We start from the raw sequence: 16,562 nt of genomic DNA, 5'->3' as shown, positions 1-16,562 counted from the left end.
AGTGGCATATAAAAGAACGTACGAACGTTTTTTGTTTAAAGTGAAAGAAAACCAGTTGAAAAACAAAATATTTACGGCAAAAAGTCGAGGCGTCACAAAAGTCGTCAATAGATTTAATTCGGAACTCGCGCGCTGTGGGTTTTTCCGATTTCTGAGCGCGCGCGGGAGGTACAAACATTGTCATTAATACAGTAATGACCAGTAACGTCGATATCCGATTTGCTGCCCAGTCAGTAGTGGATAATAAGTATGTAAGCGACAGAATTGTTTCTTTTAGGAAATGTCAAAATTCAAGTCTTTTGTTGTTATTACTGTTACTATTATTATTAATAATTACACATAACTAATCTAACACTGATATACATGTATGTCAGACGTTAAATACAGGATTAAAGTCTAAATACACCGTTCAGATGCACAGCCGCCTATACGAATAGTAGCTAACATCCTTGAAAGACATGAACAAACTGCTTGACATATGCAATATTTTTTCTGAAAAACATTATGCATGTTCTTGTGTGTTTTTTTCGGAATACTTTATAGAAACAGCAAATAAAAGTAATGTATGGTAAAGCTCGTTAGTGATGTGCCTTCTAATCATAAGGTCTTAGTCTTTAGCGAATATTTTTCTTTACCTTTCAGATTAGATTTTAAAAAAAACATCACAATAGAGCTAAATCAATAAACATATACATATTCAACTGATATGAAACGATATATTAGTTCTAGTACTACGATTGGACTGAGGATAGTAAGGTTTTTGTTGTTTGGTACTTGTCTGTATGCTTTTAAATATATTTGAATATTATAATATATATATATACGATGGAGTCAATATCTTGGTAGATTCGTTGATAAACTTCCATTAAAACTGTATGCCCAGGGCTACGCACAATATATGAAATGACAGTTACGTGACCGAAGCTGTTTACATGTACATGCATCATTATATCGTGTTACAAAGTATTCTTAAAAATTAAACACGATCGCGATTATTTAATCTAAGAAAAATTATTAAGTCATGGTATTTTTATCAACTATAAGGAACGTTTGAGCAGAAAAAAATGGTGTTTACTATTCAGCGATAAGATAAATTATTGATTCACCCTCTTTTAAAATATGCTAGTCAGCTTTTGTTTGCACCTACCGCGCGTGCTCAAATATCGGAAAAACCCAGACTGGAGAGTTCCGAATAACAACTATTGAAACGGAATAAACAAAAAGGAAGTGCAAGTGCAGAAATGCATACAGAGTTTATTTTACTTATTTTCATATACAAGTTTCGAAGTTTAATATTTCCATCTGTTTACACAACCATTGCTTAATATATTAAAACCCTAGTCCACTTTAGTCATTTCAACTAACTTAAGTGTTTCCACACAGGCAGTTAAAACGGAATAGGTTTAGAAAGTTTTATTGAAATTCTTCATTTTTAAAATGAATCAATTAAGCATTCCTTCATTTCACTGTCTAATTATAAAGTTATTATAATTAACACATGTTTAACTTCAAATATGTTCAGAGTTAGAATATAAACTAGCACTATCATCTATTCAAATCGGGTTGTTTGATGCAAAATGTATTAAGTGTATTAAGACAAAATTTAAAATGCAGTTTTATTTGACATTTCAATATATATTAATCTCACGTTTATGTCACGAACTTTACTTTAGCGACCCAACTTTCTGGATTAGGAGTGAATGATCGCGCCTAATGTAGTATTTAGTCTATAGTGCAAGATTTTATGTAAACAAAAATGTAATTACATTTATTTCTCACTGAAATTGCACTGGTTGATATTAACAGGGTCTCCTTCGAAGTTTTATGTAATCAGCGGGAATTAGTTAGCCATTCAAAGTACTACAAACATACTTCAACATCGGATTTCCAACGAGCATTCTGATTTGCGGTCTTAGATAAACGCAATGGCGTAATTGTCAGCGCTTATGTAAGCAGTTATACATCTACTATCCAACGTTCTCGATACTCATTCTTGTCATTGAAAGACATAATTACAATTATGACAGGTTATATTAATAAATAATCCATGTGTTGTTGTACATGTTGCTGTCAATGTCGTTATATGAGTTATTTTGTTGTTTTTCATTGCTTTTTGTCCAGTCGGAGTCACGGCATTTCGTTTTTTTGAATAAATAATAGCGATTTATATACACTGTATAAGTCAAATGACTGCCAATTGATGAACAGATATCTTACGTAAAAAATGCATCAACAAGTATTGCTCAATGCGAAAGACTTGTTTCGCTAATTATTGTATCATACTATAAAATAATTGTGGCATTTGTATCATAACAGTTAATACAGATTTTTGTTTAATTATAGAAATGTTACTCAATTTAGATCAACAATTATAATCCAGCTATTGTGCACGTTGTATCATCATTATCGTATTGCATATTCTTATGCTCCGGCAGATTTTTTTTAAAGAAATTATTAACCGGAGTATGTTTCTATTTGTTTCTTGTTCAAAAACATGTTTATATAAGTTGATAATTACTATTTACGATACAACGAAGGTAGCAGACTAGCACATATCTAATATGTATTTAGTTTCACGTAATCATTTAGCCATGCAAGAAAACCCACTTTCTGTTTCACGCTTCTGTAAGCAATGCAAGCATTGACCGATCGCCTAGTTCGGGTTAGTTTTATATATGTAACTAACATATATTTTCTTTCGTGTTTTGTGTGGTTTGTCTATTTACGTCTGTTTCGTATATTTGCTTTGCTAAAAAAGAGTTCTCGCGCCTGCCATTATTTAGGTGAAATATACAATATTTGTACGAACGGGTACACTCCTACTCGTTTTGCAATCCTCACAAATACTGATTTATTCTTATCTTTTAAGATACATTAAAGTCCGAATAAGATTTATGCAGTCTAAAATTAAGTTTCTTGAAGTACATTTGCATATTATAAGCTAGCGCAAAATACATGCATTATCAGGCTGCCCTCAACCGTAGGGGCGGCGAGCTCAATTTGTTATCGGCCCTCAATTAACAAATCAACGTATGTAGAACTATTTTAAAGATAATTTGATCAATTAAAAATGACTTATTTCACAGAGAGTTATCTTAAATTACAATAATTTCTCGTTATTCTAGAGTGCTAAGTGCTTAATGCGTAGTTGTATGTGAAATTTGCATTTTGTTCATACTGGACCGGTGTGTGTTGTTGACCGAATTTAGTTCTTATGCTACTTATACACTAAACTTTACGAAGTCATGAATCAGAAATGATATCTTTTTAAGAACCTGTTCAGAATATAACATGTTATTTATGCATTTAACACAAGACTCAATAAATTTTAATCTGGGTTCAGTGACTACAGGTGCAGTTGTTAGTTAATAAAAGTTTGAAAAGGTAACGATTTTGAACTATGGCATTTTTAACAACACATTGTTTTATAATATACGATATTCTTAACAAAAGCTGTCATTATAAATTCCCCCAATTCATTGTTCTTCGGTGATAAAACCTTCCCTACAGCGATATCGTATTCCATTCAACACGATGAGCCGTCGATTTTTGAAAGATATAAGAACGCACAATTCTTCAATAAAATACAAACGATTAACTACGCCATATGTTATTTATATAGACTTCCCACAACGCTGTAGATATTTTTTTTCCGATCAACAAAAATGTTTCTGAATGCGTCACATGTCTTTTTGAGCAAGAGTACATTCTGTATTTTAATAATGTATACAATTTCATCAACATTACTTAACTTAAATTTTATAATTCATTTGCACTAATTTATTCATTCATTTAATATGCAAATTAGCTCTTTGATCATAACGCCAACACGTAAATTAAAATGTAGAAGTCACGCATCGATGGACATTTCGGTTGTTTGTAGCTTTTGAACCTACACAACAACATAATTTCAGTCACTTTTCGAATGTCACATATAAAATGCATTAGCAATTATACTTCACAATCGGTTTAAGGTATATTTTAGTTTAAAACATATAAGACAGAATAAACAAAAATAGATTTTTTTAGAAGAGGTAGTACCAGAAAATCGATTTCGAGCACTTCTTGCAAACGTACTGTATAAAATAATTATCATATGTCACAAAGCGACAACACTAGAATATGAAATGCAATAATCCGATTATCTAGTAATTGAACAATACTGTATGAACAAAACACTGACAATATTTTATTGTAATAAAATTTGATGTCATTCAAAATACAATACTTCAATGAAAACCTTTCTTCAGGTAAAAACAAAAAGGAATGAAACAAACACAATACTCAAACTCCAACAATGTAAAACATAGAGGATATTTGTTGGATTCGGTGGATTATCGATTTTAATTCACGAGTGATCATAGAAAATAATATTTTCACGAGTGGCGCAACCACGAGTGAACATATATTTTTTCTATGATCACGAGTGAATTTCAATCGATATTCCGACCGAATCCAACAAATTTTCTTTTTATTTTATGCCTTTTTTTTCACAGTTTATATACATTGTTAAAGAGTTTAACCAAAGAATTTCGCTTGAATAATGACGTCATTTCGTCAAAAAATGACGTCATTTCACAACAAACAGTGACAATTATCGATAATTTTCACTGATAATTTTCACTGTTTGAAACAGTAAAATTATCAGTTTTAATTCACTGATATTTCTCTATACACCACCGGAAAGCATAAAATAAAAGATTGTAAAGCGTAATTATGATTTGGTATCTTTAATTCTGTATTTTATTCATTGTAGCTTTTTGCCAAGTGTTAGAATTGGTTAAGTATTTCCCCGCTGGCGATCGATTAAACGACTAGAAATAATAGACAATCTTTAGATTACTTGGTGCGAGTTTTATCATTGCATTTAACAAACACCGTAACTAAAAAACCAACTTGAGGACTATTGGAGCAACACAATTGCAAAATCTATTACATAAAGGATAACACGTGCTTTATAAGAATAATCACTTAAACTAATTCAACTATAAATAACTAATTACAAATGACTTATATCTGACATATGTTTATCATTAAACATTTTCTATTCTAATGATATATTATCTTAAAACAGTAACGAATGTATATTTCCATTTTGCAAAACAAAACAAAACAATGCAAAACATTGAAAAAGTTGTGAACTAACTTTCTTTACAAATGTGTTAATATGGTTAACATAGATAAGTGACAATTTGGTGTGTAAAACAGTTTGTATATAGCATACACGTGTTCTTGTTCTGGGAAAATTATAAATTCATGATGACCTTGCAGATGCATTACCTATGTATATTTTGTGATAAAACTATAATCATATAGAAATCTTTATTATAGGATAAGGTTGATAAGCTACAGTCTGATATGAATTTATAAACATAGAAGTGATCCGTTTATGGTTAAGCATTATTTAAAAGCCATATGATGTATTAAATTCATCAATAAGTATACCCAAATGTGTGCACGTTAAAATAACGTAAAGTTAAAAAACTGAAGACGGAATTTTTTGGAAAACAAAACACCACAGGATATCCGTTTTGGAAGAAGTCCATAGCAATGTACAGCAAATTGATGTTTAAAAAGTTATGCGTTATAAAACGAATTACACAAGCTTACAATAAATTTAAGAAGCCTGAAGATCAAATATTTTAACCGACTTATATTATACAAGTTTAAGATGTCAACAACATAAATGCTTCATCAATTACTATTTTACAGAATCCGCACACACACTGGATTATTTTATTGGCATTAATATGTGCATGTATTTGTTTGACCTTGCGGTCAAGGGTAGGCCATGAAAGTACACGCATTTATGTTCAATGAGGCCCTTTGATTTTGCTTAAGCGACATCAGGAGAAAGAGGCAGTCTCAGAATACAAGAAATCCTGGTGCGGTATCCTGTTCTTTACAAATAGATACATTGGTTCTTTATCGTTTTCGGTGTAATGCACCGATACATTTGAGATTGGCTATGGGTTTTACAAGCGCATCTCTATTTGGTTGGAAAATGCTATACGCGTTTGTGAATATAAAGCGCCTCGATCCGGAATACATGGGTTGGTAGTTTTAGACCCACTTCAACGCGCCACCGTAAAATGTCCGAACGCAATCTTGGTCTGAATAGAAGTGCCCTTTTACATGCATGTTTTGCAACATTTGTCTGACATGCATAGGTAATATTTCACAAAACAGCGTTTTAAAATTATTCCGTTTTGTTATTTGCATGAGATAATCATGCCCTTTGTAATTGTGTGTCCGTGAGTCCGTCAGTCTGTCACACTGTTCTGGATCCTGCGATAACTTTTAAAGTTCTTCATATTTTTTCAAGAAACTTAGAACATGGACAGAGGGCAATATGGAGATTATGCACGTCATTTCATGCTGTTCCTACGTCAAGAATTCCGGTTGCTATGGCAACAAATAGACTAGAAATATTTCTGAAAGTGGTGGATTTTTGCCGGTAGGGAACCATATTGCTTGACAATAGTCTTGTTTACCAGTGTTTAAATCCCGATTGAATAAGAAGGCTTTACAAATTAAAGAATGTATGGTTTTCTATAAATCGTATTTTGCTTATATGTAAATTCATTCACAATTACTATGTTTTGTAAATACAAGTGATTATTTCTCCGATTGACGGAAATGAAATAACTCTGCAAAATACATTTCAGTTTCCCGTCGAATGATCAAATCATCACACACGTCTTTTTGAAAACATTCCTCCCAGCAAAACGTGCTTATAAAGTTATGTCAATACATTTAAGGGTTTTGCAGTCTTATATAACATTTTGCTTTCCTGATTATATGTTCTTTTTTCTTCATCCAAAAGCCAAAGTTTAATAAAAGAAACCTTGCATAATTTAGGCTTCTCAGTAATAACACGTTGAAAACAGTCAGAAATGCACTGTTATGAAATTAAATATTTATAAAGCTACACTTAAATGATACAAACATTCATGTATGTCTTATATATCAATTTGTGATAGCAAAAGAGGTAAAACAAGTTGAATACAGAAAATGTATGCATGCACATGTTGTTTTATCGCCTCAGAAAAACATGAACAAAAAAAATAATGTTTAAACTTATTTTCTTTAAACATAACGGCAGAGGGACCGAGCACATTTTGAGCATATTTATTTTCACTTATGTATCCTTGATTGGAACATAGAAACATAGTTTAGTTTCATATAAGTTTGTCATATATGCATACATTGTACATGTATATAATCTACATCGCCACGCAACACCACGCAGGCTTATACACTCTAAAATCTTTAATGTAGCCAAAAACCTGTCTTTGCAATACACGTTCCTCATTAATTATCGACGGTAATATTGGATGTTATATATATATATATATATATATATATATATATATATATATATATATATATGGTAAAGGAAGTGTACTAAATAACGCGGTAAAGCTCATTCATACATTGTCTAAAACCTTAATTCGGATCTCAACAAAAACTAACGAAAACGGTTTTCGATGGCGGAATTCTTCAAACTGATGTTTTAAAATTCTGCTGGATTTAAATAAATTTAATATTTAATTTGATCAATCTAGTTTTAACTGAACTGCAAGCTGCGTAACAAATTTTGTTTAAAATAGGACATGTGCGAACACACTTGGCTCAAATAATGATAATATCATTAATATATAAATATATATATATATTTTTAGATGATTTCTTTATGTATATTTGACATTAGGTCTTAATAACCTGTTTTTAAAATGTAACAAAAACATAGTTATCATTCTACGTGGTGTTACATTTAAAAGGATTTGTTTACAAATTTCCAAAATGATGATTTTCAAAAGAATTGTCATAGATTTAATAATGAATAAATTATATTCGAACGAGTATAATAACAACTCTCAGAAAATGTTTAGAAAAGTAACTTTGCGTAATGAATATAATCGTCGGATTTAAATGAACATTTAACTTATTCATATATGAAGGTGTACAACTTGGTATAATACGAATAAAACAGTTGAAAAATAAGTTATTGACCAGAAAGTTATTGAACCCTTAATTTGGAAATCATATTCTTAAAATAAACAAATTCTTTTGTGGTCATAGATGACGATCATTTTATTTTAATATACATTTATTTTAAGCATATCTGATAACATGTGCTTCAATAATACCATCACAAACTGCCCATTAGTAATTTCTTTAATGTGTATGATACAAGAAAAAATATCAACGTCACTGTAATTCAACGTATTTCCCTCAGGAGTATTAAACGTCAAATATGAACTGGTATCCATTATTCAGTGAGTATCGAAGGTATAATTTACTCAGTTAAAATTCATTATTCTTAATTGTTCAGTATAGTATACGATCGAATATATGCTAGACATACAATAGGCATTGAATTTTTTGTTAAATCCTCTGTAGTTATCCGTATGTATGTTTATTCTTTTTAATCAGTATAGAAATAGCTCAACAACATAGGCGGATATTTTTTATTAACTGTTTTTTAAATGTAAATACAAAATAATATAAACTTAGATAATCTACCTTGTTCAGGGGCGGACCCAGGATTTCTGGTTAGGGGGGGGGGTAGGGGGGGGCGGGATATTGAAAGATTTGCTGGGGGGTCAAGGGGGCCGCTAGGGCCCCTGGCGGGTGCAGGGCAAAGCTCTGCTAGGGGGTCCAGGGGGCGATGCCCACCGTAAGCTTCACGATTTTAGTGATTTCGAACGCTTTGACAATCACTTCTCTAGCATGTCACGCCTTATACTTTCATCAAAGTACCTTCTTATAATGACTAAAAAGTGCATAGTTTGTCGTTTAGGGGGTCCAGGGGGCGAAGGCACCCGGAAGCTTCACGATTTTAATGATTTTGAAGGCTTTGACAACCACTTCTCGAGCATGTCACGCCTTATATACTTTCATCAAAGTACCTTCTTATAATGCTAAAAAAGTGCAAAGTTTATAGTTTTGGGGGGTCCAGGGGGGCGAAGCCCCCCAGAAGCTCCACGATTTTAGTGATTTTGAAGGCTTTGACAACCAGTTCTCGAGCATGTCACGCCTTATATATTTTCATCAAAGTACCTTCTTATAATGCCAAAAAATGCATAGTTTATACTTTTGGGGGTCCAAGGGGGGCAAAGCCCCCCGGAAGCTCCACGATTTTTAGTGATTTTGGAGGCGTTGACAAGTTTAAATAGGTGATTTAGATGTAGTTAAGTGTAAAACATCAAATGAATTGACTTAACAGTGGAGATTTTAGGGGGGGGGGGGCGTACGCCGCGTCCGCCCCCCCCCCCCTGGAGCCGCCTATGCAAACGATATCCAATTAGAGAATGGACACTTGCTAACTAATGCTATTAAAACTGCCATAGATTGAGAATGATTAAGTATACAGCTGATCATTTTTTTATGATATCATGTAGTAGCAAGAATATCTCATAACAATGGAGATCCTACAAAATATGGTGAGTATTTTTACTTTGATTTTTAATACACTGTTTTTATACGAATACATTGCATATACTATACTTGTTATAATTATAAATTGTTTTTGTACCGACTACTGTTATGTTATAAAATAAATTGCGAAATTTATTTTAGTTTATTGTTTTAAGAAAAAGCATTCGTGTACATACTTTATCAATTTTATCAAGATACATTTTTTTTCAACAATAACAAAATCATAATTTAAAAAAAAATCATTGACTCAGAAAACTAGTTGCATTTTAAATAACTATCCGTTGCATTTTAAATTACTATCCGTTTATGGATAATGAGCAATCGTTACTGATGATTAACTTAGGTTTTTCAAGGACTATACAAAAATAAATGAATAACCAACATAGTTATTTTTTAGGTTTTAATGCAAGTCTTAATGGTACAGTGAGAGTGCAAAAGCATTTGTTTTTTAAGAACTCGTGTTTAATTTTTTGTTGACAATGTTATTAAACGATTTCTTCATAAAATGCTATAATACCAAAACGTATAGCTAATTCGAATATGATATGTTTTTAAATACTAAAATATTTCCTTGTGTGTGTTACCTTTTTCACAAAAATCGAGGTAACATTTTAAACATACTTTAAACATAAATGGCATTATGCAAGATTAAGGTAAGATTAAAATGCTGCTACAATTAGAAATATATACAAATTCATTGATTAAATGTTAAAGCGTTTAAATCCATTAATATGTAGCGTTTTAAGTTTTTTGTGTGTGAACATATGTTTTTTACAAACATATATTTCTGTTATGTAGATAGAGAATGATCAAATAGAAAAGAAATGTTTGTTGTTGTTGTTTTTTCAGTAGGATTTCCACACCTGTTCAAACGTAGTGTTACAACAAATTACAAATTCTCGCATGTAAAACCAATTTGCGTTAAATGCTAAGAATTTTTTAAGGGAAGACTGTTATTAAATTATATCTCTCTTACTTATAAGCACGTCCTAGCTCGAAGGGATATTACCAAGTTTTTTATGTAATAGGATAATTTGCTCGTAAAATGAAAATGCATTTCACACTGTTATTAGATTTGAGCGAATGCAAAACTCCCGATTATCGGGCAGCTCGATATCCGTTTTTTTGCCGAATGTCGATGTCAGAGCTGGCTCGACATTCGCCCCAGCTCGATATTCGGGACTTTTGCCGAATGTCGATGTCAGAGCTGGCTCAAAATTCGCCCAGCTCGATATTTGGGTTTTTTGCCGAATGCCGATGTCAGAGCTGGCTCGACATTCGTCCCAGCTCGATATTCGGGACTTTTGTCGAATGTCGATGTCAGAGCTGGCTCGACATTCGCCCCAGCTCGTTATTCGGGTTTTTTGCCGAATGCCGATGTCAGAGCTGGCTCGACAATCGTCCCAGCTCGATATTCGAATGTCGAATGTCGATTGCCGATGTCAGTGCCAACTTCACGCACCTATGTAACTACGTGTTATTGTTGTGAAAATGTCGAAACCGCAAGGCCGTAAAAAGGGAAATATCGTATCCCAGGCACAAAAAAAACAATTTTAATTTATTTAACCGCGCGCAACACAAAATCAGAAGCGGAAAATATAGTGAAACTAATTTTTGACGATATTGTCTCGGAGGGAAGCGCTGACATTAATATGAACGAGGAACAGTACATCAAAGTAGCAGTATATGCTAAAGCGAGACTATACGATTTTGTCAAATATGTATAAATTTATATAAAATGTGTAAAAAACTTATTATACATATATTGCAATATAAAGTAAATAAAAGTTAAGAAGAACATGTGTCGAAAAAATACGAAATAAGCCAGATATTTAATTCTGAAATCGAAAATGTCTATTCAAACGACACACGAACACTAATTCTGATCCTAATAAAAAGACGAATGCTTCGCTTATTGTAGGCAAATATGTACGAAATAGCTTCGTCACAATCAGCTCGGGGCGCTAATTTGTCTTTGCTGCATTTTATGAAATTCGTCTTCAATGTATAATTTTTCTTGCCTATGTTGTGTTATTGTAACATATTTTTATCAATATTATTACAATTTCACACATACAAAAATCGTATAGTCTCGCTTTAATGGTACCATGAAAGAAATGGCGTTATTTTAATGAAATTAAACACGACAAACTTTCGACGGTATCGACGTTTGCTCGTATAAGATGAAAAAACAACGCTTGTGCCTATGTGTCGGAGAAACACATCTGTACAGAGTTGTGAGAATATTACAGGGTGTAGATGATTGAGAATTAATCTTAATATCATACAATTACCTGCAATTGTATACAAATCTGATTTCGTTGTTTCAGATACCACATTCTGTGAAAGTTTGTTCTAGTTATTTGCTATTCATCAAAGTATTATATGTTTCACAAACAAAGAAGAAAATGCTTTTAATGATGATTAGACCGTGACATTTTTCGTTTATTTGCGAACGGGTGTGCCTTAAAATATATATTTCCAGACTGATTTCGACGGTCATTTCTTTTTGAGTGTAAATAACTCAATTGGTACAGACACCAGCATGTGATGCTGGAAATGCAATACATGAATAATTTAACGCATTCTCGTCATGGCTTCTTTACATTGAACAAAACACATGGATTTGCAATAGATCATGCATTTGCATTAAATACTATTTTGTATTGATTTTGTATGTTTACTGATTCATTTTTATACAGATGTTATGTCAGTTTTCTGGTTTATGCGTCAATAACATTTTTGGTGTCCGGTACGGAAAGCTTTCTTCATACTTTGGTATAATAACACCCATTAAATGATATTTCAGACTACCTGCAACGCGAGTAGTGATGGGAACGGAACAAATTGCATCAACCGTATCGACATAAACAGTGTATACGACAGGTACATGTCGGCTTTTAATTCCTCATCTAAATACACGAGACTTTTTATGTACATATTGGGATATCCGGGTAACATTCTGGCCGTTATGGTTTGGATTCGAAAGCCAATGCTTCAAAGTTCCGGTGTATATCTCGCTACATTGGCGATGTCAAATATTTTGTTTCTCTTATTGGATTTACCGTTTAGCCTTCAAGTAGAGTGGAGCATGCATGTTCTCAATGTTCCTATCATTTGCGAAGGATTCGCTATATTGTATCTGGCAGCCCAGTACATGTCGCCATTATTAACGCTTGCTTTCACGACAGAGCGATTCATCGCAATAAAGTTCCCATTGCGTAGACCGCTTTATTGTACTGTACATAGAGCCGTGTGTACGAGTTTTTGCATCGTGCTGACGAGTATGGGTCTTTGTGGAATTCAAGGATACCTTTGGTCTTATGACAGCAATATAGGCGAGTGCATCTTAAAACAGAACGATTTATGGGAGAAATGGTCATGGGGAACAGAAATGTTTATGTTTCTATGTGTGCCTCTCCTTGTTTTGCTTCTCAATATACTGGTTATTTTGGAAATTAAGAAATCAAGCAAAGTGGCGTTTACGTTGAATAAGAGTGTAAACAAGACAACCGCCACGACAGTGTTGTTGCTCGCAGTGTCATTCTATCTCATACTAACCACACTCCCTGCGTCAATAGTGTTTCTGCTACAAAAGTACTTCCCTCCTGGAAACCTAACACATCTAACAGCTATCGAAACGGATAACAACTGGCAAGTTTATTTCCAATACTGTCGGGCAAGGAAAGTAATCGAAATCATCGGACGAACGCATTTCGTAATGAATGTCTATATCTACATTTTGGCAGGAGACAGGTTTCGTAAGGAGGTTCTAAATGTGCTCCAATGTAAGAGTTCTCGTTAAGCTATAAATTGAAAACATATTCTAACGAAGATGGATTTATCTTACAGAAGGGTCGCCAACTTAAAGTGCTTAATGAAGCCACTAAGATGTCGACTTCGAATTGTTTGTGTTTCAGTTTCCGCGTACCAAATAAGCCAGAGTCTACCAATGATAACTCTTGTCTAAATTTCACTTCTCTTTCGGAAAAAAGAGAGTGCACACTCATCACTTTTAATCTACATTATCGACACGATTGACTTTGCGTTAAACAATTGTTGTACTAATTTATACAAAACATTTTTATTATTCTGTTGGATATATTAAATTCGGTATATGGAATTTTACTGCCCCGCACTTTATTGTTATTTATACAATAATAATTGATAATTGCATGCATTAGTGTTTTTATGCTCCCCGAAATTTTTCGGGTAGCATATAGTTGCCAGTTTGAAGTTCCTTACTTCCTTACTTCCTTCCGTCACATTTGTGTTAGAGTTTCTCATAGCGCCTTCAATATTTTACCGATATCTTACATATTTGGCATTTAGGTACCTTGCATGAACCTCTACCTTTTGATGAGGTTTGAGGTCACTGGGGTCAAAGTCAAGGTCAGGTTAATAATAGATTTTTTCCCGTCACACTTTTGTTACAGTTTCTCATAGCGCCTTCAATATTTTTCCGATCTCTTAAATATTTGGCATGTAGGTACCTTGCATGGACCTCTACCTTCTGATGAGGTTTGAGTTGACTGGGGTCAAGATCAAAGTCATCTAATGCAGCGATTTTCCCTTCTTTATAAAGTACCCGTAAAAGGTACTTTCACAATTGAAAAACAACTACAAAATTCCCAATTGCTGTCTGAAAATTTCCCAAAAGGAAGGCAAATGCTGTCATTTTTGTTCCAAAAGTGCATTAACTGAAAGTTAATAAATAAAATATGGTATTAGCATCTATAATTCGTCTTTTAATGTCAATATTTGATTTATTTGTATGTTTAAATGTTTTATTATTGTTGATATTGACTTTAACAATCTATTTGTTACTTTAGGGGTTGATTGTTAGTTTGTTTAAAGACCTTATATTGTAATAATTTAATATATTTAAAAATGTTGGTTGTGGTGGTGTTAAATCAAAGTTTAATATATTTAACAAAAAAACAAACCAAAACGCGATCCTAGCACATACTTAACTATGCAAACGATTAAGATAATTCATTTACATTTCTATAGAGAAATGCAAGATTTATCATTTATATATGTGTATATGTAAATACATGCACAGATGTATGCATTTCCACAATGGCATATGATTTAACGCCAGGCAATATGTGTGAACTATTTTCAGGCCCGTAGCCAGGGTTTTGAAAAGGGAGGTGCGAATTTTTGTCATAGACGATTGTTATTGAGCAACGAAGTGGAGAAGGGAGTATGTGCGGGAGGGGATGTTGAAACGTCAACTCCTGCATTCTGATCATTTTTTAAAATGTATTCAGAGACTGAATTTATAGAGCATTTTATTTGAAAATTCACTTTCATTGACCATACTCAGTGACTGATCTACATGAATATGATACAACATACATGTATTCCCCACCACGTTTTTCAATAACCACCTTTTTCGATCAGTCACGGGAATACATCATTTTATACGGTGTTTAACCTGACACAAGTATGCGCGCACACACATTGTTTACCTATGCAACAAAAATTTATAGAATGTGAAATCAACAATAAGAACGGTATAAAATATCATTATTCATTGGAATCTTGATAAAAATGGTGTGTTTTACCATTCTTACATTCTACCATTCATATATCGAGCAAATTAAATGGAAATATTTGACTTTTTTAACAAAACAATTATTTGTCTGCTACTATGGATAGTACCAGAGGCCAAGCATTGCTCAAAACATGCTAATAGTGTATTGTACAGCAAACACTGATTAACAAAACTGGGTCTTCTCTAATGTGCATCAATTCTAAAAAGAAATAAAAATGGTATAATTGGTTACTTATTTATTTTTTAACTATTTTTAACAAATAAGTTATATTTTTCAAAACGAATTACGGAAACATACGAACACTTAAGGCTTCATTAAGACCCTATAACCACAAACTACTGGCCCTATGGTCTCAAAGTCCTAAACAATGTATACCAGGACGTTGAAGCAAAAAGATGTACTTATTTGCCCATTATATGCTCAAGATCCGTCACAGTTGATGAAAATTAAACGTTAACGTCCAGCTGATCATATAACGTTTTGAATTCATTATAACAACTATTTAAGAGAAGGACATTCATAGTGTGAAGTTTGACATAATGAAAACATTAAGGAAAGTTCTGTATGTGGAGCAAAACAGATGCCATTAAGTGTTGGTAAATAGAAAAAAGCTACATTGCTTTGTAACAATGTTTTCTTGTCATTCAAAACTAAATCACCTAAAATATATGTGGAGCAGAACAGATGCCATTAAGTGTTGGTAAATAGAAAAAAAGCTACATTGCTTTGTAACAAAGATTTGTTTTCTTGTCATTCAAAAAAAAATCACCTAAAATATATTTTCTTGTTCATAAGATTATTTATTTATTCAAGTTAATCAAATTGTTTTTTCCAGCCATTTAGATAATTTTCATAAAAGGTTATCGGACTGGGATTTCAACCCACAATAAGTAGGCTTCAACATTTTGTTATGATATCTCTTTCATTTATAGCTTTAACAGACATTAAAAACGATTACAAAAGTTACAAAACGATCATTTAGTATCAAATATCTAAACATAAGTATCGATTGTAAACGGATTAGAGTGCCAGGTTAATAATTTTGCATTATACGGAAAACAAATATCTATTTGTAACAAAGATTCCAATTCCATTTTGCGGGGACCGGCTTCTTAGATCTTCTAAAATTTTGCTTTCACTACTTCTAATGATTTCAACAATTCTACGGTTAAACTTTGTAAATAAAAATCACGTTGTAAATAAAAATCACGCACTATCTTGGAAATGACTTAATCGAAAAACTTATTATATGGAATCCTGTCGGTTGCATATTGAATACAACATATTTTAACGCTTAAATACGAAGACTCACTGGGTTCACGGAAAAAATAAATTTCCGTTTTTGCGTCCAATAAAGTTGGGTGCAACTTAGAGTACAATTTTTTACTCGTCCAAAAAGATTGGGTGCGAACGCACCCAACGCCCCCCCCCCCCCTCTTTGGCTACGGGTATGATTTTATTAACTGTTTCATACACAGTTACATGTATGACATGTTGTGTTCATTGTCGTTTACGTAATACGAGGCGTTTCATTACATTCTTGCTACAATAATT

General features: G+C 32.8%; 1 protein-coding gene across 1 annotated transcript; it reads left to right on the top strand.

Annotated features, from left to right (window-relative positions):
• The first annotated feature begins 12,535 nt into the window (after positions 1–12,535).
• On the top strand, positions 12,536–13,249 carry LOC127878495 (uncharacterized). The gene has a single exon (XM_052425024.1). The coding sequence runs from the start codon at positions 12,536–12,538 to the stop codon at positions 13,247–13,249; it is 714 nt and encodes a 237-aa protein (XP_052280984.1).
• Positions 13,250–16,562: the final 3,313 nt, after the last annotated feature.

Source organism: Dreissena polymorpha, chromosome 4, assembly GCF_020536995.1.
Source record: "Dreissena polymorpha isolate Duluth1 chromosome 4, UMN_Dpol_1.0, whole genome shotgun sequence".
Lineage (NCBI taxonomy): Eukaryota > Metazoa > Mollusca > Bivalvia > Myida > Dreissenidae > Dreissena > Dreissena polymorpha.
The sequence above is the reverse complement of the archived record's forward strand: the minus strand, read 5'-3'. Positions and strand labels throughout refer to the sequence as shown.